We start from the raw sequence: 26,829 nt of genomic DNA, 5'->3' as shown, positions 1-26,829 counted from the left end.
TTGCCATAAAAGGATATCGTTTACCTTTATTATATCATATAAGTGGGTATCATAGAGCTGTTTTCGTTTTTTCAGTTACTAAACAAATTAACTTGATTTAAAGACCTAATGTCTGTTTTTTCCGTTTTGAATAATAAAAAAGGAAAAACATATTAGTCTGGCCGTTGTTTTTCCTCTCCAACTATTCCGATGAGGTTGATAAATGTATGTTATTTTAGCACTAATCTCCGTGCCATTTTTTTGTTTTTATTCCAAACTGGTTCAAGGCATAACTATAACTAACAGTAGAGCGACACTGCCCTCTGGCAGACGATCTCTATAAATACAATAGTGACTTAGGTACTTCCATTAAATGCTGGATAACAAAAGTTTTAGATATTATCCCTCATTCTACACGTCTGTTTCAAATCACGAAGGTTATCAGGCGTTTACAAAGCTTGCTGATGAACTGCAAATCCAGTTAGCGAGCATGAGGGCTACAAAAACTTAATGTTGTGGCAGTTCAGTTTCCCAAATACTACTTATAAAGTAGTCAAATCAAATAAATGACACATACAGGATATCAACAAGTTTAATGCACAAGTTGACCCCACCACAAAAAAAATATGGTGAAAAGAAATAAGAAGCAACTCTGTCGAAAAATCCCAACCTGGTGAGTAATTTGAACTGAGATGTGTTCCAAATAAGCAGGAAGGTAAACTGGATGAAGAGACACGAGATCACCGACGCTTGGATATAGATTTAGACATCATGCGTCTGCATTCTAAGCTACATTTTTGCACATTGCCTCCCTTTACATTTTTAAAAGACCACGATTATTTTGTCACCACAATACAAAACGATGACATTTTCACCACCGTCAAATACATTTAAACTGAAAATGTGTATAAAAAATAAGAGGCAAAACTTCAAGCAAAGTTTACTTAGAAATGCAGTGAAACTAAATCCAAATCTTATGGTAATGATAACAGATTGATCTGACCAACCTGTGGTAGATTCATGTAGGTTATAAAAAGATGCTAAACTATTTTTGGTAAGTTATCATTTTTGCAGTATTTCGGGAAAAACAAAAAAGTAGAAGCCCTTAACCACTCACACTTAAACCTCATACATACGTTCAAAGAATTTTTTTTTTTCCGTTACAGTCTTGAGCTCAAATGTCACAATATCAGTCATCAGAGTATGTTGCAGCAGGGTTTGGAATATGTAGAGGAGCCAGTCCAGTTTTTGCGAGAATGGGCAAAATATTAGAAACACTATTAGTTCAAATACATCTATGAAGGCAAAATCATGATTGTGACCAATAATTCAGGACACATAAAAGCATGCTCTTTGATGTAGTAATTTACCATAAATTAAAATTCTGTCTTCTCTTCACACTTTGGAAAAAAAAACACTGAGAACGATAGAACTGAATAATGTGTGCTTGTGTTTGCTAATTTTCCCAAATGAGCTTGTAAGAGGCGTAAAATGCAGCAACGCTCAGGCTACATTTGAAAAAGTGAACAGTATTTCTCTTCATGCGTCTTGACTTTGCTGGACATCCGAGCTGTCACGCTCATGGTTGCTACAGGGCAGGTTTTGAGGCACACGGGCTTGCTAGTGTCATTTGTTAGAACCAAAAATATCACATGGCGACAAAGTAGAAAGAAAAACACCAACCAAAGTGGGTTTCCAGAAACTAATAAACACACACATCATCTTGTGTTCACTTGTGGTGCAACTAAGAGCAAGACTGAGCACTACCGGAGCGAGGATGTTTTTCTGGGGGGGGGGGGGGCAAGGTATCCAAGTGGATCCGCAAAACATTTTTTTTAAACAAACCAAATAATTCTTCAGAAACAATTGATAAAGATTCCTAATATGTTCCTTTCGGGGAATGGGTGACAATACCCGGAAAATACCCAAAAGTCTGGCCTGGCACGTTGGGGGGGAGGGTCCAAGCATACTTCAGGAGAGCCCAATGCCACCCGCAGTCCTCTCTCTAGCTCCGGCAGTGGGGCAAAGGTTTATCTGGAGGAAAAGATAACTGGTATTCAATTAGACAGGCATGTTCTCAGAATGCGCCTCTGTGCAGCTCACAAGGCCTTCTTGTGGATGGGGCTGGGGTGGGGGAGACTGCGAATAAGGGGGCGGGGCCTCGCTGGAGCTACTGGAGTCGCCTCCTTCGGAGATGAGAGGCGTGCGATTGGAGGGTTGAGGCGCATCGGTCTCGACGGCGCGAGCACACTCGCTGTAGGGAGGCGGTTTCAGATCGTCCTCTGAAAAACAAAAGCAGGGGAGCAATTGAGATGAAAAGCCAGGTACATGTGTCATCAGTTGAGCGCGCTACCTTCGGACACGGCGGCATCATATGGCGGTGGCGTGTCCAGATGGGAGAAGGATGCAGCAGGTGGCAGCGCCGTGGAGGGCTCTTCTTGTGACAGGTCATCAGGTACGCTGTACCAACTTGGCCAGAGTGAGGTTTGCTACGGAGGGAGAGAAGACAACTAAAAAGTCAATGACATCCATTTTACTATTCATAAGTTCAACACCACCCAACGTATGCATATACAATGAGAATACTAATAGGGGATGTGCTGGTTTTACTGCAAACATTGTGTTCTTTTTTTGTTTTGCTTCAGGCCACACGTTAGCAAACTTGACATGTTAGCATTACATTTTTCCTGTGATGGTTATGAAGGAAAGAAAAGTAACAAATATCCGCATGTTGTCGAGAACCTATTTGATTGACAAAGATTTGCATTTGTAAAATACAGCAAAAATAAATGCTGAAAATATCACTGACTGGGATCTTTAGTCATAACAAATGCAATGTGGGCGAAACGTTAAGACAAACAGGAAATGCCTTCAATGAGTCACACATAACGGTTGCTATTTGTCGGTGTTCCTCAGACACAGTGATTGTGCAGAGAAACACGTCCACAAACCACTGTTCATAAACTTTAGGCCAAAAAAATGATACAAAATATAGCTCAGAGGCACAAAAGTTGGGACTTACACTCTGTCGCTCGCACATTTGATGGAGGTACGCCCTCCCTCCAACGATGACTATCTGGGCATTGCGGGGGTTGCTCAGGTATGCAGCCAGCTGCCTCTGTCTCGAGCGGTACCAGCACACATAGAAGAAGATCTTGATGATGATGAACACTATGACCACTCTGGAATGATAAGTAGGGTCACAAAAACTCAAAATTGTTCATACTTATTTATATTGATATTAATAATTATACGCACATATACCAGTACAGCTCCATTTTGGTGGGACTTCAATCACTGGGTGCTGGCATTCATCGCCGATTTTGTTGTAAATAGAAATCCAAGTTAGGACAAATAAAACATCAAAGAGATTCTAATTTGTCAGTATTACAAAATCAAAAACAACCAATAGTCATGTAATAATTAAAATGGTGATTGCATATGAAAAAAAGGAAAAAGAAATGTTAGTTTAGAGACGTGTTATTGGAAATTATTCTTCGGGACGTCGGGCGGACTCGGACGCAGTTTGGACACCACTGATTCACCAACGCACAAAAAAACGGAATCACAGCCAATTGCTCTCGAACACACCACGCGCTCTATAGTCATTTATATTCATCACACGCATTACTTTTCAATAAAAAATAATAAAGAAACGATATTAAGCGTTGACACGAATCACTAAACACAGCTGTTGGAAACGACATGATAGCAGCCCAAGCTATCTGACATCAAACTTTTCCCCAAACCAACAAATATGGAGGACTTACTTTAATGCAGCGCCATGAACGTACACTACTTTGTTAGTTAGCCGCCGAGGTCGATCATTGCCTGCTTCTTATGCGCTGATGAGATGCCAGGGAAGCTCCAGAGAGAGCCGAAGCTCAGAAAGCAGGCCACAAACACTAACAACCGCTTCCGTTTAGCAAACCATTTTACAGAAAAAAAGCACCTGGAAACCATCTAATATGCAAGCGTTACCAATGTAATTCCGCGAAAGCACTTGGGACTTACTCGTTAAAATATGTATGACTTAGAATAACAGGAAAAATGTAACGCGTCTCGTAGTTTGGTTTAGCATTGTGTTAACCCAGCACATCCCAGTGCCTACTTTCGACACCTCCCACTCCAGTGGGCGGGGTTTCATTTGTTGCCTTCAGAGATAATCGGAAATTGCTGGATTCAACCACCGTCATGCGTGTGAATAATTAGGTTTTAAGATGAAAACAAACTCGCCCTTTTCTTCTAAATTTACAAATAACCTGTGTTTTGTCAGTAATAATTGTTCAAACTCACGCCGTGGCGATTGAATCACGGGAGGCGGAAAGACTTTCTCAAGCATGAGCACAAGAGTAGTTCTAACGTTCACGAGGGTCTCAGAATGCCACATATGGTCGACGGATGAAGAGATAATGTACAGATGCCAATAATAAATTGCATAAAACGTCAATTAAATTACAGCAATGATTTGTACGGAATTGCACTACAGTAATCGATTCAGAACACCGATTTAAGCCTTTACAATTATAGTAGACGATCAGGCGACGCTTTGTCGCCGTTCTGTGGCCATTGTTGGGAAAACAACAATCTCAGGCTTGTTGACATCGAAAAAGTGTACCCCAAAAGGAAAGATATTGCTTTTCCCTAAGTTTAAATCATGTAATTGTTGATGTTCACTGCAAACACTTTTAATCAGTAAAACAATATCACATCTGTATCCTCAGCTGTTTTCACATTTTTATCACATACAAAATACACAAAAGACACGATCAATTGTAAGCCAGTCAAATAGCTTCACTAAATCGTGCGGTCATTTTGTTGTTTGATTTTGTTTTTATCTGTTATCTTCTACAATGATGGTCCGCTTTGGGTATCTGTCTACATCCACAAATATGTAGCGAAACTCATATTTCCCAGTTTCAGGATTCTGCAAAAGAAGATTTTTTTTTTTTTGCATGACATAATTGATTTCAAAATTCAAATGTGGCCTTACAAATACTATAGCAGTATTTATAATTTAGCCTGCTGATATAATGGATTCATGCATGACATTGAAATGTATCGCTCATAATCTTGTTGACCAAATGAATAATACAAACCTCTTTTGACTCAGAGTGCACTGTGCCTTTAAGCCCCGGTTCGGATCCCTCAATGTAAAACTTGAGTCTCATGTGCTTGAGTCCATCCTTCAGATACTCAATATGACTACAGCAGAAAAACATAAACTGGCTTGAGTCATTCACATGTTTTATCTGGCACATGGTTCTGCTTTCATATTCCCAACCTGATCTGTTGCCTTCTTCCCCGACGAGTTGTCTCACCATAACACTTGATTGGTTCCCCGAATGCACCAATGACCTGTATTTCAAAACAGCAACAATAAAGCAACGCTCCAGGATCCATGAAGCATGCCTTTATGTGTAAAGAACCACAAATGTGCCGCCTTTATGAATTAAAGTGTTCCCTACCTCTGGGTCTAATCTGACTTTGTTGAATGCTTTTCCATAGACTTTATTTGGACTGGAGGAAGAAAATAGTTCTTGGAAGACCACGTACAGAAGACCCCCTGTACCACGCGCAATAATGGGCTCATTAAATATGTCCGAATAGCAAAATGAGCTGCTAAGCGTTTGTATGTGACGGATTCTCAAGAATGTGTTGCGTTGTTTGTTCTACCTGTCACTCCAAGCCCGATGAGAACAACAATCAAATAGGTGAAATCTCGGCCAGCCTCTTTCACTGTAAAACATTTTAAAACAAATACTTTATTAAAAATGCAATTTAGAGTTGCTATTAAAAATGCAATTTAGAGTTGCAACAACCTTCGCTTCTCAGTTTCTAGAGAATGTGTCAAAAATGCACTGTTTACCTTTGCGTGTCGCTGATAGCTTTGGGCTGCCACTCTGGTATTTGTAGAGCGATTTGTGTCCATCGTCTCGCTCCTCGTTTTTATTTCTCACTCTGAAGTCAAGAGTAATATCTCTGCGCGATTGCAGAATACAGCACAGAGTGTGACAGCTACACGCAAGAGGTTCGAGCCTCCCGTGGAAGGTCAATCTCGAAAAGGCTGATTCCGCTCTGTGCGTATGTGGGAACAAATTGCCCGATGTCAATCTGCACGTCTGCGTCGCAGTTGGCTTTAAATTTCGATGCAGGATTTTTAATATCTGCATATACGCCATTACTATTCGGTTTCTTAACATAAACGATGTGCATAAAACGCTCGTATTGAACGTATTAAAATACACGAGTGGGCCGGGAACTATTGCCGAACTAATCCCGGCTCATACATTATACGTCACACGCTAAGAATCATGTGAAGTTGAGTCCTAATGGACAAATACGCTGATCTTTTGTTCTCCGTAAAACAATTTTGGGGGAAAATATATCTATTGCGTATTGACAAAATTGACGACTCATGACAATTAACCAGTAAACATTTGTTTATTGAAATATTCTTTCCAGCATTTTATTTATATTATGAAATCAGTATGGAAAAGCCTCTTTTAAATAAATGCACCATGTAATGACAAAGAGTGACAAACTAAGGAATTATAATGCCCGGACGTATGCCAAGTAAATAAAGGGTCATTAATTAATAAATTTCATTTCGACACATGTACTGTTAAGGCATGACACAGCACTCGCCCTTTCAGTAAATATGAAAGGTTTAACTGAAGCATGAAAATGATGAACGACTTTACATTAAAGGTATTCTCTGGTTTCAGTCTTTTATCAGTGTTCCATGGCTAGTTCTTCCTTGCCAGATGTGGTCCACAGATACGGCAACCTGTGCGGTCTGAAGCAAAGAAAACATTCGTATACCGCAGAACTCCCCCCGCCCCTCCCCCCATCACATCACTCAGGCATATTAGTTCACTGAAGCTTCACAAGGGAGAGTGACCTCCAAATGCTGTCAAACTTGGCAAGATGCAGAAAAATGATGCATCTGATGTATCTGTAGAGAAATAAAAACACCATTACTCCGGCTCCCTTCTTTCCTGGGCCTTGCAAGCTTTTTTCTTTTTTTGTCTTATAAATTTGCCGGCTGGCCTGCTTCTGATAAATCGGCCCAGACTTACTTATTTGAACCGAGATATCTTTTTCCATCTATTTACTTGCAGACCAGTGTTTGACTTTGTGTGAAGACAGAGGGAAAGTCGAGCAAAAAAGAAGAGAGTGTAAGTGTGTGCATACAATTTCAAAAGACTGTTACAAAGAATCGTTAAAACCGGCCCTGAAGGATCGTCAGAATAACTTTAAAAAACATTCGTATTTTGTTCAAGTAAAAAAGTCTGGTTTGATACAAAGCCACACAGCTTCCTATGGCAATCATTAGGGGACAAGCAAACTTAGATATATGAGTGAGAGTCAAAGACAAAAAAAAAAAAAAAAAAAAAGAATTAGCTTTGGGTTTGCATTAAATCATTTTCAACTATTAGCATGCAATGCAATTTTTCATTTTTGGACTGTCTGTCTAATGTATTAGCATGTGAGGGCGAGGTCGGTCTCCGATAGTCTATCTGGTCTATTTCAATGACTATTAAAAAGCATGCAAAAGTGCAGCCTTGCATTGATGGCGTGTTAGTAATACTCCATTTTTTTATTAAGAAAACTATAAATCTACTCATTTGGATAACATGCTGTCACGTCTCGTCCCCAGCCGTTCCACTATGTGTCTGTAGTCATGGTTTCTGTCTGTGTGCTCGCCCCTCCCCTCCTGTGTGCCCATGATTAGTTCGTTTATTCTCACCTGCCTCTTGTTACCTGTCGTGTATATATGTCCTGTCTGCCCCTCACGACCCGTCGGATCATTGTTGTCTTGATGTCTTTTTAGTTCCTGTTGTCGTAATGTCTTCACATCTTTTGTTTCACATCCCTGTCGGTTGTTGTTTTGTTGCGTTACGTCAGTTTGCCGAGTCTGTTAGTTTTGTTTTCTCCAATAAACCCTGGTCCAAGCTGCACTTGGTCGCCCTACTCCATCCGCTCCATGACACATGCTATACTTTTGGATCATAAATAGTTTGTCCTCAGTGACAGTTGAAGAAATATCACCCTAATTTTAGCCAGAAGCTATATAAGATGGATTGTTGTTGTTTTCTATGGAGACAAGAACCAAAATGGGATGAACATCAAACGTCATTCAAAGAATGACGTCATGAACTATTTTCATCTAGTTCTTTGTGCTCATCTTTGCACACGATCACATCCTTGGATATCATTGCGTCAAAGTGTCCATTCGAGCCTCAGCATCGCATCACATCGCGCCGGGTCCGCTTTGTCACCCGTCAGTTCATGCCTGCTCGGGCTCATCCCGGATTGCACTACTCTCAAGATGTCTACATGATGGAGACAATGCCACACAATGTAGAACATGAGTGCGCACATACATACACAGACACATGTATTTTAAACAGAACGTTGATTTTTATGCTAAAAATTTATTTAAGTGTCCAGTGACTATAAAATCCACTGGGATCAACCTCAGTAAATATTAGACATGTAAAATATGACATAACCGAACACAAGTTAAAAACTGAGAATTAGCGCAGAGTGATGATCCTTATTGTTGTGTATTGGCTTCCTCTAGCGGTATCCGAGGGAACCGCGCCACAACGTTTCAATGGCTTTAACTATCAATTGTAAATCATTTATTTATGTACAAAATGGGCAGTGGGCTTAACAGTATATGGTCATTGACAAGGATGTATTACTTTAACCGTAACGTGGTTTACTATCAAATCCCACATCGGATCATTGTGTTTTTTACTAACTGCTGCTCATTTGTGCTGTGGGGGGGGGGTGGTGCACAAAAAGATTAACACATTAAGACCGGTAACAAATATAAATCGAGCAAGTCCATGCAGATCAAACATCCAATGCATCTACAGTTTGTCTACCAGGGAAAAAACAACAAACATGCAGTAAAATTGAGCATTCTATGTTCAAACACACACACAAATTCCAAGATGGCTGCAAGCAAGAAAACCATCTTAGAAGAAAAAAATTGTAAAACACACACAGACACACACACAGACACACACACAAACACACACACACGCACGCGCACGCGCACGCGCACGCACACACACACACACACACACAGGGAAAAAACATTCATCAAAGCAAAAGGCGACAACACAAGATACATCATCAAAAGTGTTGGACGAAGCAAAGGAGGCTTACCTTGAGATTGTCTCTTAGACCCTAGTTGTGTTGTACTCTGATTCGTGTTTGCTCAAAGAGCCAATGAGGCAGAACCTGAAATGTCACGCCTCTGTACTTTAATGTTACTTTGCGTCAGCAGGCTCACACTCCGCATGCAACCTTGACTAGTAATAATAGCGAGTGTCAGGAGCAGTGCATGCAAGAATAAATCACGTAGTTGCTTTAACATAAATATATTATTTTATGCTAAATGCCAAACAATGTCTGATTTTCTATTGCTAGAAAAATACCATATTTGCCGGTGTATTGGTCGACCTTTTTCGATCCAAAATCGACCGAAAAAAATCGACCTCGACTTATACACCGAGTCATAAAATTTAACTTCGTATTCATCGCTTCAAATGTGATGGTAACCAAGGCCGTTTCTCATGCATCTCATTGTGCGTTGCACTTAGAAAATTTGAACCGGGCGGCGTGCGCGAGTGCGCGGCCCGCTGGAAGTCGAATGAGGCGCCGCGACCACCTCCGCGGTGCTTATAAACAGCCGATCCGCTCGGCGGGGGCTATTTTCGGCCACTTGGCGCGTGCGCACGGCCTCCCGGATGTGCCGGGCGGGTGCGCGAGCTCGCCGGCCGCTGGAAGTCCAATGAGGCGCCGCGATCTCCTCCGCGGTGCTTATAAACAGCCGATCCGCTCGGCGGGGGCTATTTTCGGCCACTTGGCGCGTGCGCACGGCCTCCCGGATGTGCCGGGCGGGTGCGCGAGCTCGCCGGCCGCTGGAAGTCCAATGAGGCGCCGCGATCTCCTCCACGGTGCTTATAAACAGCCGATCCGCTCGGCGGGGGCTATTTTCGGCCACTTGGCGCGTGCGCACGGCCTCCCGGATGTGCCGGGCGGGTGCGCGAGCTCGCCGGCCGCTGGAAGTCCAATGAGGCGCCGCGATCTCCTCCGCGGTGCTTATAAAGTGCCGAGCCGCTCGGCTTGGAGCTATTTCCGGCCTCCCGTTGGTGCCGGGCGGCGTGCGCGAGCTCGCCGGCCACGATCTCCTCCGCGGTGCTTATAAACAGCCGCATGCGCACGGCCTCCCGGAATTTGAACACATTTCGTCAATAAATTTCGCATATTGAATTTTGAAGTTTAATATAATGCAACAATTGAGCTCGACTTATACAAAGGATATATCATAAAATCGTAAATTTCCGTCAAATTTTAGGGGGTCGACTTATACACCGAGTCGACCTGTACACCGGCAAATACGGTAACTGGATTGCGATTGGATTTTGGAGGCACTGAATTTTAAACTAATCATTGAATTAAAAAATGATTTGTTTCCAAATCCGGTACTCGAGGGCCATCATTTTTGCGTGTTTCCCATGCTGCTGCTCAGAAGAAGCCTGATAACGACCCAGATGGTTTGAATGTGTCGGAGGAGGCAAAAATCTAGAACACAGCAGCCCTCGAAAACCAGAAAACAAAAAATATTCAACTAAGGAGATAATCCAAACTGATAGGGGAATATTCCAGAGTCTCCCCTCATCAAAAATCGATGGATACTGACCGCTGTACTGCCTTTTCGTGGCGTGAAAGTCGGTGGCTGGTGGTTGGAACTTCATCCAGGTCGTCGTCTAGGTCACAACCGTTGTCGGCTCCCTCTTGTGAGTAGCTGTGCTTCATGACCAAGATGCTCCGACGGTTGGCCGAGCTGGGCAGCAGGGGCCGCACAGACATGGGGGGCTGCGGGAGGTCTGCCAGAAGGCCGGCCGCTGCATCCCGCGCGCTCAGGTTGCCGCGGCTCCCTCGCCCGCTGAGGGACAGCTGGGATATGTGGGCCGAGCCCAGGTTGGAGGAGGAGCCACAGTGGTGGTCGTGGATGCAGCGTGAGGAGGCACGGCGGAGGGCGTGGTAGTTCTCAAAGTCCTCCGCTAGATCCACCAAGTCCGCCGAGGTGGTGGCGGTGGCACTGCGCAAAGTGCACAGCTCGTAGTGAGGCGGCTCGAAGACCTCTTGAAACATGGTGGGGTCTAAGTCCTCGCGCCGGAGGATGTACTTTTTGCGAGGCTGCTTGATTTGAACGATAACGGAGATGATGAGGAGGAGAAGGACGATACAGCACGTGACACCGATGATGGTCCCGTTTGTGTTGTTCAGGTTGTCCAGGATGTTGGCTTTCGTCATCTCTGTGCACCAAGAGATCGTGTGAGATCATGGCTGAAAGTTTTACTCTCCGCAGAATAAATCATTCACTACCATTGACGTCTATAGACGCCAAAGATACATTTCAACTGGTGAAACTTCAAATTCATCTCGACAAGATTTTGGAGAAAATAAAGGATATTAAGTGCGCCTGAAAAAAGTTATCATTTATTCCTGATGTAAATTTTTCGATGATGTGTTAACACATCTCACCTTTACATTGATTCTCATCCCAGGGGTACACACAGTTCTGCTGGCCATTGCACACCAGTGTGTTGTTTATGCACATGTTACTGTGACAGAAGAAGGCATCTGGATCACACGGAGCTGGAACAGAGAAATGGATGGAACTCATTCGGAACACTTTTTTGTGGCCAAAGTGAAGAGATTAGACAGCTCAAATGAAACAATTTCGCTCACGCTATCCCAAAATATTACACCCCCCCCCCCCCCCACACACACACACACGCACACACGTCCCACTTGAATCCCATCATTATTAACAGCACCAAATCTGTAAGCTGCTTACAAATGTGCAAATCAGTTCAAGGGAAGTCATTTAGATTTCTTTTTGGGACTGTTCCCCCAAAACCCATCTGTTGTTTGTATTTCCCCTTCATTCTCATCTTCAAAATCACTTTTACTTGATGTGTGTGGAATGAGATCTTTGGTCGTCAATAAAATTTTCATTTGGTGCTCCTATCTATCTCATCACCACCCATCCTATTCTCCGAAAATGGCCCACCCTCACCTCCCCCTTTAGCATGGCCTTGCTCCTAAAACGGCCATCCCGCCTGTCTGCCTGTGGATGATGTCAGCGCAAGGGCGGCGCAACCCATCACGTTGACGTGGTCATAAAATTAGTGCGCTAATGTTTCATCATGAAGTCATAGAAAGGTGACCTTTTTCTCATTTTGCCCCTCCAAGACTTAAACAACCCAAAAATTTAATAAATTCCTATTGTGTGTTTTTTTTAATTCGGATTTGAACCCTGTGTCTCTAGCAAAAATCCAGCTAGCTTGCTGCTAACAACCAGCAAGACGCGGCCCAATCTCTTTGATTTTCACCAATGAAGGCTCCTCTCGTAAACCGTTGAGTGATCCTTAAAGATTTAAAGATTAATACCAACACGTACGGTAATAAAAGTGCCCTTTTGTCCGCACGTAGTGTCCCAGTCGATACCAGAGGCGCAAATTAATCTGCCAAATTAGTCACTGGTGAAAATAATTAGTGTGTCTGCAGAAAGCGCTTGCGGGAACAAAAACAAGGTTTATGCAGCAAAGTCCAGCAATGTGAGGCTAAATCCCATTTTGCTTCATTTTGATCAACTTGTCAAAATATGTCCACTTATTATTCATGAGTTTTGATCCTATCTGTATCAACATATTCACGCCTACATCATATACCATGATGACATTGAGAGCGTCCTCACCAGTTGCATCGCTGTCTGGGGTGGTAGCTGCACTGAACAGAACTTGAAGGCCCTGCAGCGCATAGTGAATACGGCTGGTAAGGTTATTGGTGCTTTGCTCCCCTCCCTGAAGGACATTTACACCTCCCATCTCGGCCGCAAGGCAACCACGATTGCGAGTGATGTGAGTCACCCAGCTCACTCTTTGTTTGACCTTCTGCCCTCTGGGAAGAGGTACAGGAGCACAGGGAGCCTGTGCTCCCGCACCACCAGACTCGCCAACAGCTTCTTTCTCCAGGCTGTTAGGACCCTGAACTCGCTACCCCCTTCTGCGTAGCGTGTGGCACTGTTGCGCTATTTTCTGGAATGTCTGCTGTACGCTCACTTGCTCCTTTTTGCTCCTCTTATTTATTTGTTGTGTTATTTATTCATTATTTATTCAGCACGCTGTTGTTTACTTGTTTACTTGATTGTCTATTGTGGGCCATGTCTTGTCACCGTGGGATAGCGGGGAACGAAATTTCGGTTTCTTTGTGTGTCTTTGGCATGTGGAGAAATTGACAATAAAGCTGACTTTGACTTTGACAAGTCACTGAATAAATGGGAGAACTTCTACATACAAAAATGACATATGTTAAGGGTGGGGGGATGGAGGGGAACTGCCCCTGCGGCAATTCCTCTAGCCCCGCCGGTGTTGGTGATGCTTGTGGCCTTCAGGCAGAGGCGTTGCCGTGACAACAGCGCATCCTGGTAAAAAGGTCTCCTAAAATGGTGACACTGACTTCACAAAACCTCAGAGATGATATCAAAGAGTCTATTTCTGCCTTAACTGAATGACACACACATTGTCCAAATTCTGAAACTTTTTTTTAGCGACTTTAAGAGTGAACGATTGATCAAATAGAAGGTGGCTTATGTCATGTTATAAAAAACTTACGTTCTTGGTAGGTGGTGAAAAGGATGCGGAAGCGGCTTTTTCGACTAGCTTCATCTGCCCACATCCGGATGACGCCGAGGGTCGACACCAACATGAGGTCATTGGCCACCGTGGAACAGAACTTGCTTTTCAGGTCCTCCACCGAACTTGGGTGAGATAGAAAAAAAAAAAAAAGAAAGAAAAAATACATACATACTGTATGTAATAAATGATCAGCCCAATGACAATTTAAGACAGGTAGGAAAGTGTTATGAAGGACTTTGAGCAATCAAAGTTTTATCAGTGGTGCGGGAAAAAGATAAGAGCTACTTATCTTATCTTGACATCAAATAATATCACATCTCAATAGGCAGCACTTACAAAACCATATTTAAAAAATAATCCTACCTGCCGCCGTCGTACACTGCCACAAAGTTGCGCTTGCACTCGTTGGAGTTAGCCATCTCATAGTCGAGGAAACGTAGGTAGATCTAGATTGACATCAGGGGGCAAACATAATACAGAAAATAAACCCACAATCGACAACACCTTCTTCCGTCAGCCAGTGTGACTTGTTCATCAAGACGCGATGGCTTGCTCACATCTGCCATTCCGATCGGCAGCGCGCCAAACTGGCCATCATTACGGTTAATGAGGAGGACCACTCACTGAGTGTGACAGGAGAACGTAACACTTTAAATGCCCAAAGATCAAAGCCTGCAATTCAGCAAGGCTTTGCTAACGTGATGAGACGAACTAAAAAAAAAACAAAAAAACAAAAGAAAAACAACAACAAAAAAATGCCATCAAGACATCACAGTGTTAGTGTTAATAAAAACAAGAAAATATCAAAACTGTTATTTTTCAAGATGGCGGACACCAGTGGACAGAAAGAACCATAGACGAGGAAAAATTAGGTTTAGATTGCATCACAAACCCAAATGACGGCAATGGATCAAATAGATACAATCACCAATTTGTAAGGCGAGAGATTGGTTCCAGCTGGAAAATAGGCTGCCTGCTTATTGATTCCGCTGCAGGCAGTAATGAAGCAGAATCCATCACTGACTGCTGAAGGAACACATTCACACTTTTTTGCTAAAAGGCCTCAGTAATGCTGAGTTCAGTCACAACCGACATCTAGATTTCAGATGAATGACATGCATGTCGAGATGACCAAAGTAAATTGCTAGCTAAAACCAGCTGGAGAAAAAGTCGCTAAACTTTTCTGTCTTGCTTGTTTTGCAGGTGAGCTGGAACCCATTACAGCTGCTAAAAAATCTACTCTTACATTCAGTTGGTCCTAAGGGGGAAATGTATTTCATTTTTAATCAATGAGCAAGAATTTAATTGTAGCCAACTTTATCAGATGACTGCACAGTGCATGTGTTTAGAGGAAGACTACAATAAATCCCTTTGCCTCACCCTTTGTGTTTCCTCGAAAAAAAAAATAGTGTCATTAAACTGTATACATTTTGTTCATCCCTTCTATTCCCATGTTGACTCTGGGGGTCCCTTGCTCTTTCTGGAGCACTTCGATGCAGTTAATTAGAGCCTCTGGTATAGGACGTCATTATCTACCCGAGCTGTTCTTTCCTGGCACACTACGCTAGTATATCAGTGCAGTATTAGCAACCCCAGAGGAGAAATTATAAACAACTCTCAGTGTGATGCTGTATAGGTCTACACCACTAAAAACGACACTGTTTTTGTTTCTGATACAAGGGAGAGTCAGCCCGGTTACAGATTTTTAATGACATCCTACAGGCTAGTGAAACTGGAGACTATGGATGTCTGGTTGGATCGAACTGCAGCCTTTGATACGGTGGACCACAGTATTCTGTGGGCATTAGTGGCAGCGCCCTATTTGGCTGACAAAACCTTCTGTGTTAGCCTTGGTTGCTCTGAGTCCCGCACTGTCATGTGGTGTTCCACAGGGTTCAATACGGGGGCCTCTGCTGTTTTCATTGCATGTTTTTTTTTTCTTGGGTTCCAGCTTAAGAAAACATAGTATTTCCATGATGTTATTCAACACGTATATCTTGGAACCCTTGTTTGACAAAGGAATTAATTGTATATTGTTTTGTACAAAAATGCACTACTTTACGCCGATGTTCCATAGACTTTGTGGAATTGTATAGAAGAGAGTCAAAAAGCACATGCATGCGAGGAAACAAGGACATTGGGCAGATATGTGACCCAGAGATAGTCATAAGAGCAAAGTAGCCTACTAGTCATAGCCATGCATTTTTTAATTTATGTCATGCATTTATTTAAACCTATCCTGTTGAGCCATAAACCGTAAATCTGCGAGTGATGGATATTTAGATAGGGCAAGCCCGAGGGAAGCAGGGAGGCAAATGCCCTCGTGTCCTCTTAGGAGAACAGCTATTTAATAAGCCTAAATGCTTCATACTCTTGCCGTCTGTTTTTCCTGGCAACTAAAAAAAAAGTAGTGACCTTACATGACGAAGTGTCTTACCCTCAACGAGACAGCCGCCCTCCCCCGCCCTGCAGTCATGAATACCCACTTTGGGAAAGTGCTGACAGCTGCAGACAGCTCTCATGTAATATCAAGGTTTGCTGATGCAACCCTCAGACCCTCTTCTTAGTTGATGCGCTGGGAGGCTGAATGGAAATGAATAAGACGGAAAAAAAAAACACAGAATCCGACAATAACCCTTTCCTGATGAATAAATGAGCGAAATTTTCACTTCAAGACTTACAAATGGACAGATGGAATGATTGCTCAACCTTGTAGACCACATGCGTTTTTGTCGATACGACTCCTGCCGACTCACCTTGGAGTGCGGTGGCGCTTGGATGTACCATTTGCAGTCGACGGCCTCGTTGGCGCCAGCCTTCCCGTCTCTGGTGATCTGATGAGACTCCACGATACCTTCCGGACCGACCATGTTGTACTGACATGCTGAAACACACACACCGACGACACGCAAACAAACACGGCAGCGTTGTCAGGGCAACTCAATCAAATACTTGTTTTTATAATTGAAAATGAGAGAGAGGGGGGGTACCTACAGGGTAGAGGTGGCGGTATTCCCAAATCTGCAAAGTCTGGATCTGAGGAGAAAGCAGGGGATGGAGTCAACTGGAACGTAATATCCCCAAAGTCTCATTTCAGCAGGAAGTGGACCACTGTGATGCTGCTCGTATGTAAAAGCTGTAAATAAGTTTTAACAACTATATTGCAAAGGTGCTCTTCTCCAAGTCCATTAGCCTCCTCCAAGATATGTGGGTGTATGTGGCAGGGAGGAAGACGAAAATCAAAGAGGAAGAACACTTAATGAATCAGCGACCTTCAGGTCTTGCGTGCTGCCCGCGCAGGAGATTTATGATTGGTTCCCGGTATCACTTAACCCGCCGCTGTCACAAGGCCGAGCCACCTCGGCGGGATACACGCAACGTGAAGTGGCGTGCCGCTATCCCGACATGGCAACATAGGTGCCCCTAAAGAGGCTGCTGCGTTTATAAATGTCTCTCGCGTGACTTTTGACCTCTTAAGACGAGGACTGCTGAATTTCAATCAGGAGGCCGCCATTTCATCTATCGGTACTTTGTTGAACTCATTTGCTGCCCGACCAATACAAAGTGATATTTGACGTCTATTCTTGTCAATGGTACTGAACGAGTTAACTCGCATTTTGCGACGCCGCAGGATACGTCGCTACACCGTCTTCCCAGCAGTAAAACAGCAGTGTAAGCAAGATGTTTCTCTTTCACTCGACTGCATTCGCTGACATCTGGCCTGTGTGTGTGTGTGTGTGTGTGTGTGTGTGTGTGTGTGTGTGTGTGTGTGTGCGTGTGCGTGTGCGTGTGTGTGGAGGTGTGTGTACTATACAATTCTATTCATGCTCCCTTGCATGCAGCTCCCTCCCTCGTCTTGCGTGGCATGGCATTCAGAGCACATCCACGCATCGCCAGACCCTCTGCTCTCTTCATAAAGCTCAGCTAAGAGTGTAATCTTCTGGAGCTTACTGTATTTACCCTTTTGCAACTGTGGAAAATGCTCTCTTTAGAACCGGGGACACAGATTTCCATGTTGCTATACAAATTCAAACATGTAAGCAGAGGCTAACGCGGGGAAATACGACAAGTGAGGAAATATTCAAAGGCTGAACGATGAAAACAAATCGCCCGTCGCTTAACATCATGTTTACAACGCTCACAGCATTGCGAAGTTGATTCATGTCAGCAGCCAGACGTTCAAATTATTATTAGGCGCTGATTAACTAGCTTTGCGACGTGTTCATATTTTTAAGTAAGCAGCCAACAATGTAAATTCCTAATAAGCATGACTTCCTGGTGGTGCTGTGCTATCAGAGGGAAAACACAACGTTTTATTAATGAGCCACTCTAACTGGGAATTGAAAAGTAAGTGCCAATGCTCTCTCTACATGTGAATGAATGAAAGCCAAAAATAAAAAATGTGAATGAGTCTCGGGGTTGGCAGCATGTTGCAATATCCCGGCAATCTCTCTCATACAAACACACACACACGCACACACACACACACACACCGACACACACACATACTCACACACAAGTCAATTTCCCAGTGGGCCACATTTCCTCTCAGTGACTCCGCTGTGACATTTGAATAAGCGTCTGATTAATAATGCCCACTTAAGTGGTTGATCAAACTAATGAAGTGATGTCATTAATCACGGCGAGTCAACAGGCATCGAGAAAATATGAGAGAATAAGGAGGAAAAGGGGGGCGGGGCTAAGAGAGACTACAGAGACGTGTTAGGAATATCTGCACAATGCCAGCTCTTAAAAATGATTTACTGATTATTATTATTATTATTATATTTCCATTATATAACTATTATTCTTTCCTTATTTATTTATTTTTATTTAATTTAATTATTTGACTTGATCTATTCTCACCACAGGGAGTTGGAGCCATTGTTCTTCACACTTACGTGGACACAAAGCTTGACCTTGGCTTGCTTTGAAAGGATCATAACACAAACACACCCTTGAGCTCCAAATGCACCACTGGGGGAGTTCTGAGTCGTCAGAATTATCAGCTTGGAGGGCACGGAATTTGATCGTCGCCCTTGCGAGTGAACTCGTGCTTGGGGTGATGCATTATTGATCCTGATTTGAAGACTGCCTTAGGTGTGTGTGCGTGAGTGCTAGCATGTGTGTGGAAGCAGAGAACCAATGTAAGCACGGTTACACACGATTTTCAGTGGAGAAGACAAAAGGGGTCCTGGGGAGCAACCTCCTGGAGGAGCACTTAGCATCACAGTTGCTTCTGTCTAAATGAGACACATTCAATCCAACGTCCATTAGGATCAAAAGTGTCGTGCGATAAATCAACACATCACTTATTACGCCGCATAACCGAGGGAGACAAAGCGACATAAAGGGATATTTGCGCAAACTGAGTCTGAGACTCTCGATTGCTTCTTCAAGATTGCGTTTCATCTGATTGTCAGCAAAAGAAGACGGGGCAACAGACTCAGCATTGCATATTTTCCATGACCCGGAGGGGGCAGAACGGAGGCTCAAACATGTCAACAATCTGGTTCCATTTGACCAGCTGGAGTGATCAACTGCAGCCCAAGACACTTTCGTCAGCAGCCAATACAATCAGGCGCCGAAGCCAAATATGACGCTTAATGACACTTAAGGCTGCATTGATTTCAAGATGCAACTTAATTGTTGATTGCCAACATAAACGATTAACACGATATGTGCCAATCAATACTAGAAAAAGCGGGGACAGGAAATTTGGTCATTTAAAATAAAGGTTGGCCACCTACTTTTTTTTTTTTTCAAAGGATTTTTCAAACATTGCTGTTTCCAGGCCAAACTGTTTTATTTAGCCAAATTGTCACGATTGGTAGATTGAGGAATCGCGTGCCAGTCAGCAAATTATTTTTGGACCAAGAGTGATTGTGAATGCAGTGCCAAGACAAGCAACATAAACAATAAACAAAACATTTTTTTCCTATGAAAATCTATATGAAAAATTCGGACTATGTTGATTCCAACTGTTCTGTAATCTTTTGCTATTTGAGCTACCATCACTCTGCTTTCCTCTACTTGGATTGACATCTCACTTGACTGAAGCAGGCAAAAATCAATAGCACGCTATATCAAGACATCAATGTGCGACCAGTGTGAAAAATTTCCAGATGTTGCATTTTGGCACACCTTCATCATGACTGTTCTTATAAATGCACAAATAAAGCAGCTTTGTCACCCCTCCCACCTCTTTTTTCTGGTACCCTGAGTTGAAGTCGAAGCAGCCCACTAAACTGAATCCACAATCAATCTCAAGCAATGGGCTCACTGTGCAAGTGCCCTTGAGGGCTAATCTATATGTTTACCTTGTGCTTAGGATGGTCATAAAATATAGCAAAACCAAGTCTGGATTCTTGGAGGTGACAGGGAAAGTTCATTTGGAACTCATTCATATCCAGATTATTATTTTTTTTTGCCTAACTTGTGTGATATCAACTGGATTTAATCTTTATTGTAAAACTGCAAAACTATAATCTAGCTAACCCTTGTATGCCGCTGAACTTTTTTTTTTTTAATAAAATGGATTATAATCATTGTGGAAAGGCAGTATTTGTTCCAACATGATAAGCAACTGCCGAGGGAAAACAAACCTCCGCCACTGCTTAAACATGTCACCTGGAGCAGAATGGCTAACCACCACTATCTCTGTTTCTGGTTTTTTTTTTTTTTTTTGCTCAAATCAGGATTTCCTCCCTCCATTCATTTTACAGCGGAATGCAAAAATGTGTCAACTTGTGTTCCTAAACAAGGCACAACAACACAAAACTGATTTGTCTTTATAATCCGGATGATTACAGTAAAAGATTTGGTTGCTTCAATCCACTCTCAAAAAAAAAAAAAAAAAAAAATCAAAACCTATCTGCCATGTCTACTGTATGAAGTCATTTGGTTTTTGATGTCATACTATTTAATTAAAATCGGAATTCATTTGAGGGACATGCAGCCAAACTTTATCAAGAGTTGACACGGTGACCTTTTTTTTTTTATATCAAATAATAACAAAAAGCGTATTTGTATTCTACTTTATCATAGTTTTTCAATCTCTTCACTTCCTAGCCAAAATAAAAAAGAGCAAAGGGATGACTGCAGAGCAAAAGCGTTAACGTGTCCTCATTTATCTCAAACCAATCGGAAGCCCTTTTTTGCCTTTGCAGTTTTAAGCGCGGCTCAGACCTACTTGGCAGGAGGACGCTCGCCTGCCACAAACACCAAACAAATGCTGGCCAAATGCGAACCCTTGGCATTTCGCCGCAAGGGCACCGCGACATACAAGTCCGTAACAGTCGAGCACCGCCATATAAAAACAGAAAAAAAGAGACATCAAATTTCCCCCCAAACGCTAACACATTTTCCCCACTACGCTCAGTCTTTATAGTTTACATTATTTCACAGTTTAAATATAGCGCTTCCGTGGAAGTAAGTGAAATAAGTACAATTTACGCTTGACACGGCACGCCGAGGAGCCAAATGACGAGATTAAAGGCGGCGAAGCTCTCACGCGGCTAGCGCGTTACGCAACAGGTCGCACCACTCGCTAGAAAACAAGAAAATGTTGAAATGATATCATAAACTACTTTTTGTCAGAAGACTTTTATGTCTTTTGTGTGTCACGTTTAATTAAATTGTATTTATTTATCTCATGGTAAGTCCTTATTCTCTGACTAACCTCCATTTTAGTTGTAAAAAATTCCAGTACTTATTTATAGCTGTGTTTATGACTCATTTACAATTTTAACTAATTATAGACTACTGACATGTTATGTTGTGTCAAGTAATAACAGTTCTAATAATAAAACTGCTACGATGCCAGCGTGAGTAGGTTGTGGGCGTACGTTTACTACATAAGCTGTTCCTCATATTTTTATAACGTCGTAAACTGTGTGTATTAAACTGTCAGCTGCAAAAAAAAAATAAAAGCACAAATTGTAGTCAGGGATGAATGGCATAACACAATGAGGTATTAAATTTGTTTTGGCAAAGAGAGATCACAAGAAGTGGGAGCTCGAGGGAATGTTTCAGCCCGCTCCTTCACGTGACATGACAAAATACATCACAAGTAGCTAATGCAGTGAGATGATCAAATTCGAGACAGTGAGTAGCTACAAACAACTCAGGTGATGGAAATTAATGGGCACTCCGTATCTGACATTAATGACTCAAAGTTTTAAAAGTACATAAAATGAATTATGTTGTGAAACATCAATGTCATAGAATGGGTTTTTTCAAGCCTCCAATTTGAATCCAAGCTCATATGATGCTTATTATGCACAGCTAATGCTAACACACTAAAATGATGGGCTACACAAGTAGGTGTTGCCATGGCAATGAGACATATGCCATTCTCCATATTAGAAGACACTACATCAATATTATTAAAATTTTCAACGGTAAAAGCACATCGTGCCAGATAATACGATTGATGTGTGTCTGAAAAGTGGAATAGGAATCTTTCAATCCACAAAATGGTGGCATATTTTTGGGTATAGATGAGAGGAGAGTGGCGGCATAATTACAAGGTTGCTTAACACTGCCTCAGGTAAACAAGCAAATGAGTGGGTGGAGAAGATAACAAAACATCTTGGATTTACAAACATTCCGATTTTAGACACCATTAAATCGAGTGATGCGTATCTTGGCATAAGCGGAAGCAGGTGACTCTTTGCAATGTGCAGTCAAAGCTGCAGCGAGTCCTAAGTGAACAAGATGTCGCTCCTCCGACACAAGGCCCCATTCAGCGATCGCTACTATCTAAATTGAAAAGCGTATTTATACCAACCTAGGGATCGGCCCTTCATTGAAGCAGTCATGCGTCACTTGGCTTACATAAAGATGTCGGCCGGAAAGGAGATAAGCACGTCTTTTAAAGGGATTTTTAATTTTCTCAAATTGGCTTGGTGTGAATGTGACTAGACTACATTGCTGTGAGAATTTTAATCAGATATCAGAAGGGGGGGAAAAAAGAGGTCGATTCACTTTGAGGGAATGAAACCCTGCACTTTGGTTCGTGCTGGGTAATGAAAGAAAACTAAAAAAAAAAAAAAAAAAGTCAAGTCGTGAGTAGGTTTCCTTTTTCAAAGTACTTTCCAGGAATGTGTCTTTGATGCAAGGTTGTTTTGAATACAACGCTCCGTGGTCAGGGAAGGAGACGCAAACTAATCAGCCACTTGGTGGTGAGAAAAGCCTGTGTCAGCTCGATGAATATTCAAATAAAAGACTTGAGGAGCAGTCACATCTTTTTATCGGCGATCAACACAGCAATCCTGCCATTTGTATTACAGTCAAACCTCGGTTTTCGAACGTCCCGGTTCTCGAACAAATCGAAATTTGAACATTAAATTCGAGATTTTTTTGCTTCAGTTGTCGAACAAAATTTGGAGGTCGAACCTCGCGAGATGAGCCGGGAGACCCCGAGAAAACCCGACCGCGCCGCCCGGATGCCGACTGACTCCGTTGTTATTGTATTTTCGTTACTTTAAGGAATGTATTAACCCCTAATCATGCCTCCAAAGAAAGCAAGTGGGAGAAGTAAAGCCATCCTAAAACACAAAGACACTCTTAAAGCAATGCGACAGTGAGCGTCCGGCGCGCTGCGGTTGCGCGATCGGACCAAATTAAGCTCCCTGCGCACTGCGGTCCACTTAAATTTTGGAAAGTACATCAGGACTTTAAAAATATTTTCTAAGTTTCAGCGACGGCTCTGTCGCAATAATGCAACCAGCGCGGTGCAGTTGCGCGTTTGGCGGTGCGCTGCAGTTGCGCGATCGGACAAAATTAAGCTCCCTGCGCACTTAGGTCCACCTAAATTTTGGAAAATGCATCAGGACTTTAAAAATATTTTCTAAATTTCAGCAACGGCTCTGTCACAATAATGCGATCAGCGTGGTCGGCGACGCGCTACGGTTGCGCGTTCGGAGGTGCGCTGCAGTTGCGCGATCGGACAAAAATGCTTAAATGAAAAAAAAAAAGCTTAGAAAAGGCGTTTTTGTTTTGTTTTTTTGTCTTGGAACGGATTAAAAATGTTTCCATTATTTGTAATGGGAAAAATAGATTCGGAATTCGACCGATTCTCTTCTCGGAACCACCTTCTGGAACGGATTGTAGTGGAAAACTGAGGTTTGACTGTATTTTTTTTTCCATTTTGATCTCTTATGCCTGCGGCCCGCATGGGCACATTGCGGCACTGTGGCATTTTTTTTTTTCGTTTCCTTCAGCGATGCTCCTCGATGTACATTTTCCAGCATGGGGGAATAATAAGAGGCAGCGGCAGTGACTGTGTGACCACGTGCATTGTATGGTGGTGCTATGATTAATCGTGCTTGCCAAATGGAAAATGAAAAAGCCGGCGAGGCTACGTAGCTCGGAGCGTCGGTTAAACAACTTGACTTTGCTACCTTTTTGTAAACAGGGGAGACATTTTTAATTGACTATGTACACTCATTGGTTGAAAAATAAATTTGCTTCGGGCTTCAAGATTCAAAAGGATGTGCGGACTGTTTAGTCTTGACAGCTGACAACAAACATGTTTACTTGTTTTCCTGCCAGCTCTTTCATCAGTTACCAAGCGAGATAATACTACGTGGACCTCCATCCATTTTCAGGTCAGGGGTGAGCTATAAACAATCCAAGCTAGTCAGTTGAGAGGCGGACTGGAGCTTGGACTCGGAAAGCCAAATCCATCAACGAGCTTCTGCTTCCTGCTGAAATGTGGTCAATGACTTGCATTTAATAATCATAATCCCATCACAGTGTGACCACAAATACTGGCATCGTTCTTCCTGCCGAGAGACAAAAAAACTGGCCGTTACTGGCCATTGGATTAGCCGGATGCCAAATGTGATTAAGGTCCCCAAAGAATCGGACATTTGCTCTTAGATCAGTGTTTCCCAACCAGTGTGCCGCGGCACACCGGTGTCACGTGAGAGATGTTCCGTGGGAAATTGTCCAACATTAAATACCGAGCGAATTGTAACAGGATTACCAAACCACAGGTCAGTTTCCGCAAGGCTAATTGTGCATGCGTGGCAAATCGGAGAATTTTGAGATTTCATGTTGTGGCATTGGCACATACTCAATTTATGTGTGTGTTGCTGTTAGTGTTGGCTCGTGAGTGAACGATTCGTTCAAAAAAGGTTGGGAAACACTGTCTTAGATGATAAGCTGGCAGAGCCAAGTTTGCGTCGCTGCCAAAACTGTGATGGAAGAAAATCGAGGAGCAAAGTGTGGATAATGAAAAGGAAACATTCGTCAACTCTGCTACTTTTCCTGGAAGTTATTTATCTTGGAAGGCAATCAAAAAGTTAGTCGAAAGTTTGAGAAGTTACACACACACAAACACACACGTCGCACTGTTGACTTAATAAGGCACAATGTAGCAAGAGAGGCTTCGCAGCGTGAGAGCGCAAAGATCCACCATGCTTGATAGGTTCGTGAAAACACACAAACAGTTTGCTCAGAGCGGCTGGGGGAAAAAAAAAAAAAAAGCTAAACACATCAACGAGCTAATTTCCAATGCGGTTGCGAGAGCAAAGAGCCAACGCGTGGTGTGTTGTAAACGCTGTGTGAATACATAGTAGGTAGCTCCATTGTGGCCATCTGGGTTAGCAAAGGATGGATGACAGCCAAAATTGATGCCGTTTTTTTTTTTTTTTTTTTTTTTTTAACCCAAACAAACAACAAATAAGCCACATTGATTTACATTACATGAAGCTACATCAGCAATGTCCGGCCAACACTGAAAAAAAAAACCACGCAACATCTGTGGCTGAACAGCAGGCCTGGCTAACAAACCAACCACAGAGGAAGATGGCAGGCTCAGCCTCCGATTGATCTGCGAGGTAATTGGCGGCAAGCGACCCAAAGGGCCGAAGGAAATAAATATTAGGCCTCTCACGCTGAACGGCGAGTAGATTCCACCAGGGTGATAAACTCTGACTGGTTGTCCCCGGTTTGAAGGCTCGTCATCTGATAAAGCGGCCAACGTTCCGGGCTGCGTTTTAACTGCTGAGAGCAAACCAATAAAATGTGACACGAGAGTGTGATGGCTAAGGAGTCACATGAAGTAAAAGCGGGGATTAGTAAAAAAAAAAAAAAAAAAAAAAATCAGTGATGTTGAGGGGATTCTTTAGGGCTCAAACTTACGATTATTTCTCAATTATTTTGTCGATGGATCAATAATTACTTGTGTGAGTACTATAGAAATCGGATTAATATTAACTGCCGAAAAGCTGAAATTTTGAGGATTTGGACAACTGAAAATGAAAAAAGGTATCTAAACGATTTTTCGATGATCGAAAATGATTATCGATTAATTTGATCATTAGATGTGGATTAATCGATTCATTTGATCATCGATTAGATGCCGATTAATCGAGATGCTTCTAGATATGACGATAAACAGCCAAATAATTCGATGCAAGTCTCGTGGATGTGACCTGCAGTCCACCGAGCTGCAGGAACCAGCGGAGAAGAAAAGAGCTAGTGTTTGTTGACTATCTGCTTTGGTCTGGTCTGGTCTGGTCTGGGGTGACTGCAGCCCTCTTGCACAGCTGCAGGTGGCTTCTATCTTCATTTCATCTCATTAATTTAATCCGAGTCTTTTGTACGAAGTGTACTCGGAACAGCCTTGGGGCACGGTAAATGGAATTGTGCTCCTTTCACACATGCCGCATCAATGTAGGACAATGTTTGCTAAGAAAGATCTGTTTCATTTATACTGTAACTTAAACGACAATGCATATGGACTCCATTTTGATCCCCATACTTTGGGAATTCAAGCAAAAGTGAGCCCAAACTTGACTTTGCCGAGGTCAGCACCGCCACACCACAGAGTGAAGAGTCAATTTCTTCGATTCACTTTTTCAATTTTCCGCCTTGAGCCTATCAAGGTCCAATCTTACGGTCCTAGCCTCTTTATGATAGTCTCATCCATCTGTAATCCTAAACGTAATTCCATTCATTTGATGCCGTAACGATCCCCAGTCCAGACGGAGCTCGCTTTGACACCAATAAAGCCAAGAGCATGACGAGAAAAGTAGAACCCAAGAAAAAACTATGGAAATGTTCTCCATCTCTGATTTTGAGGACAATGTGTCAGGATGCAGAG

At 42.7% G+C, this 26,829-nt stretch overlaps 2 protein-coding genes across 10 annotated transcripts in view; both read right to left on the bottom strand.

Moving 5' to 3' along the window:
* Positions 1-557: 557 nt before the first annotated feature.
* On the bottom strand, positions 558-6,287 carry LOC125985925 (uncharacterized). 4 transcript variants are annotated; one of them, XM_049749193.1, is made up of 8 exons: positions 5,849-6,287; positions 5,656-5,718; positions 5,448-5,545; positions 5,264-5,337; positions 5,079-5,184; positions 3,002-3,097; positions 2,333-2,468; positions 558-2,261 (listed from the first exon to the last, which is right to left on the bottom strand). In XM_049749193.1, the coding sequence occupies exons 1-8, from the start codon at positions 6,180-6,182 to the stop codon at positions 2,041-2,043; spliced, it is 1,128 nt and encodes a 375-aa protein (XP_049605150.1). In that variant the 5' UTR covers positions 6,183-6,287; the 3' UTR covers positions 558-2,040. The 4 variants fall into 4 exon arrangements, with proteins under 4 accessions (XP_049605150.1, XP_049605153.1, XP_049605152.1 ...); XM_049749196.2 differs by lacking the exons at positions 5,264-5,337; positions 5,448-5,545; positions 5,656-5,718; positions 5,849-6,287 and adding an exon at positions 3,238-3,283 and having other exon boundaries at positions 3,002-3,161; XM_049749195.2 differs by lacking the exons at positions 5,079-5,184; positions 5,264-5,337; positions 5,448-5,545; positions 5,656-5,718; positions 5,849-6,287 and adding exons at positions 3,238-3,297; positions 3,750-4,814 and having other exon boundaries at positions 3,002-3,161.
* Positions 6,288-6,404: 117 nt separating this feature from the next.
* neto1l (neuropilin (NRP) and tolloid (TLL)-like 1, like) overlaps positions 6,405-26,829 on the bottom strand; it is a 41,928-nt gene continuing 21,503 nt past the window's right edge. For 3 of the 6 annotated variants that reach the window (XM_068648759.1, XM_068648760.1, XM_068648761.1), the window contains 7 exons: positions 16,707-16,748; positions 16,469-16,596; positions 14,076-14,158; positions 13,689-13,834; positions 11,554-11,667; positions 10,706-11,324; positions 6,405-6,937 (listed from right to left, as the gene is read on the bottom strand). In XM_068648759.1, coding sequence (XP_068504860.1) covers positions 6,856-6,937; positions 10,706-11,324; positions 11,554-11,667; positions 13,689-13,834; positions 14,076-14,158; positions 16,469-16,596; positions 16,707-16,748 — 1,214 coding nt within the window. In that variant the 3' untranslated portion in view covers positions 6,405-6,855. Of the gene's footprint in view, positions 9,241-10,705; positions 11,325-11,553; positions 11,668-13,688; positions 13,835-14,075; positions 14,159-16,468; positions 16,597-16,706; positions 16,749-26,829 lie in introns of all 6 variants that reach the window. The other 3 variants (XR_007487491.2, XM_049749165.2, XM_049749163.2) reach the window with 3 other exon arrangements.

Source organism: Syngnathus scovelli, chromosome 18, assembly GCF_024217435.2.
Source record: "Syngnathus scovelli strain Florida chromosome 18, RoL_Ssco_1.2, whole genome shotgun sequence".
Lineage (NCBI taxonomy): Eukaryota > Metazoa > Chordata > Actinopteri > Syngnathiformes > Syngnathidae > Syngnathus > Syngnathus scovelli.
The sequence above is the reverse complement of the archived record's forward strand: the minus strand, read 5'-3'. Positions and strand labels throughout refer to the sequence as shown.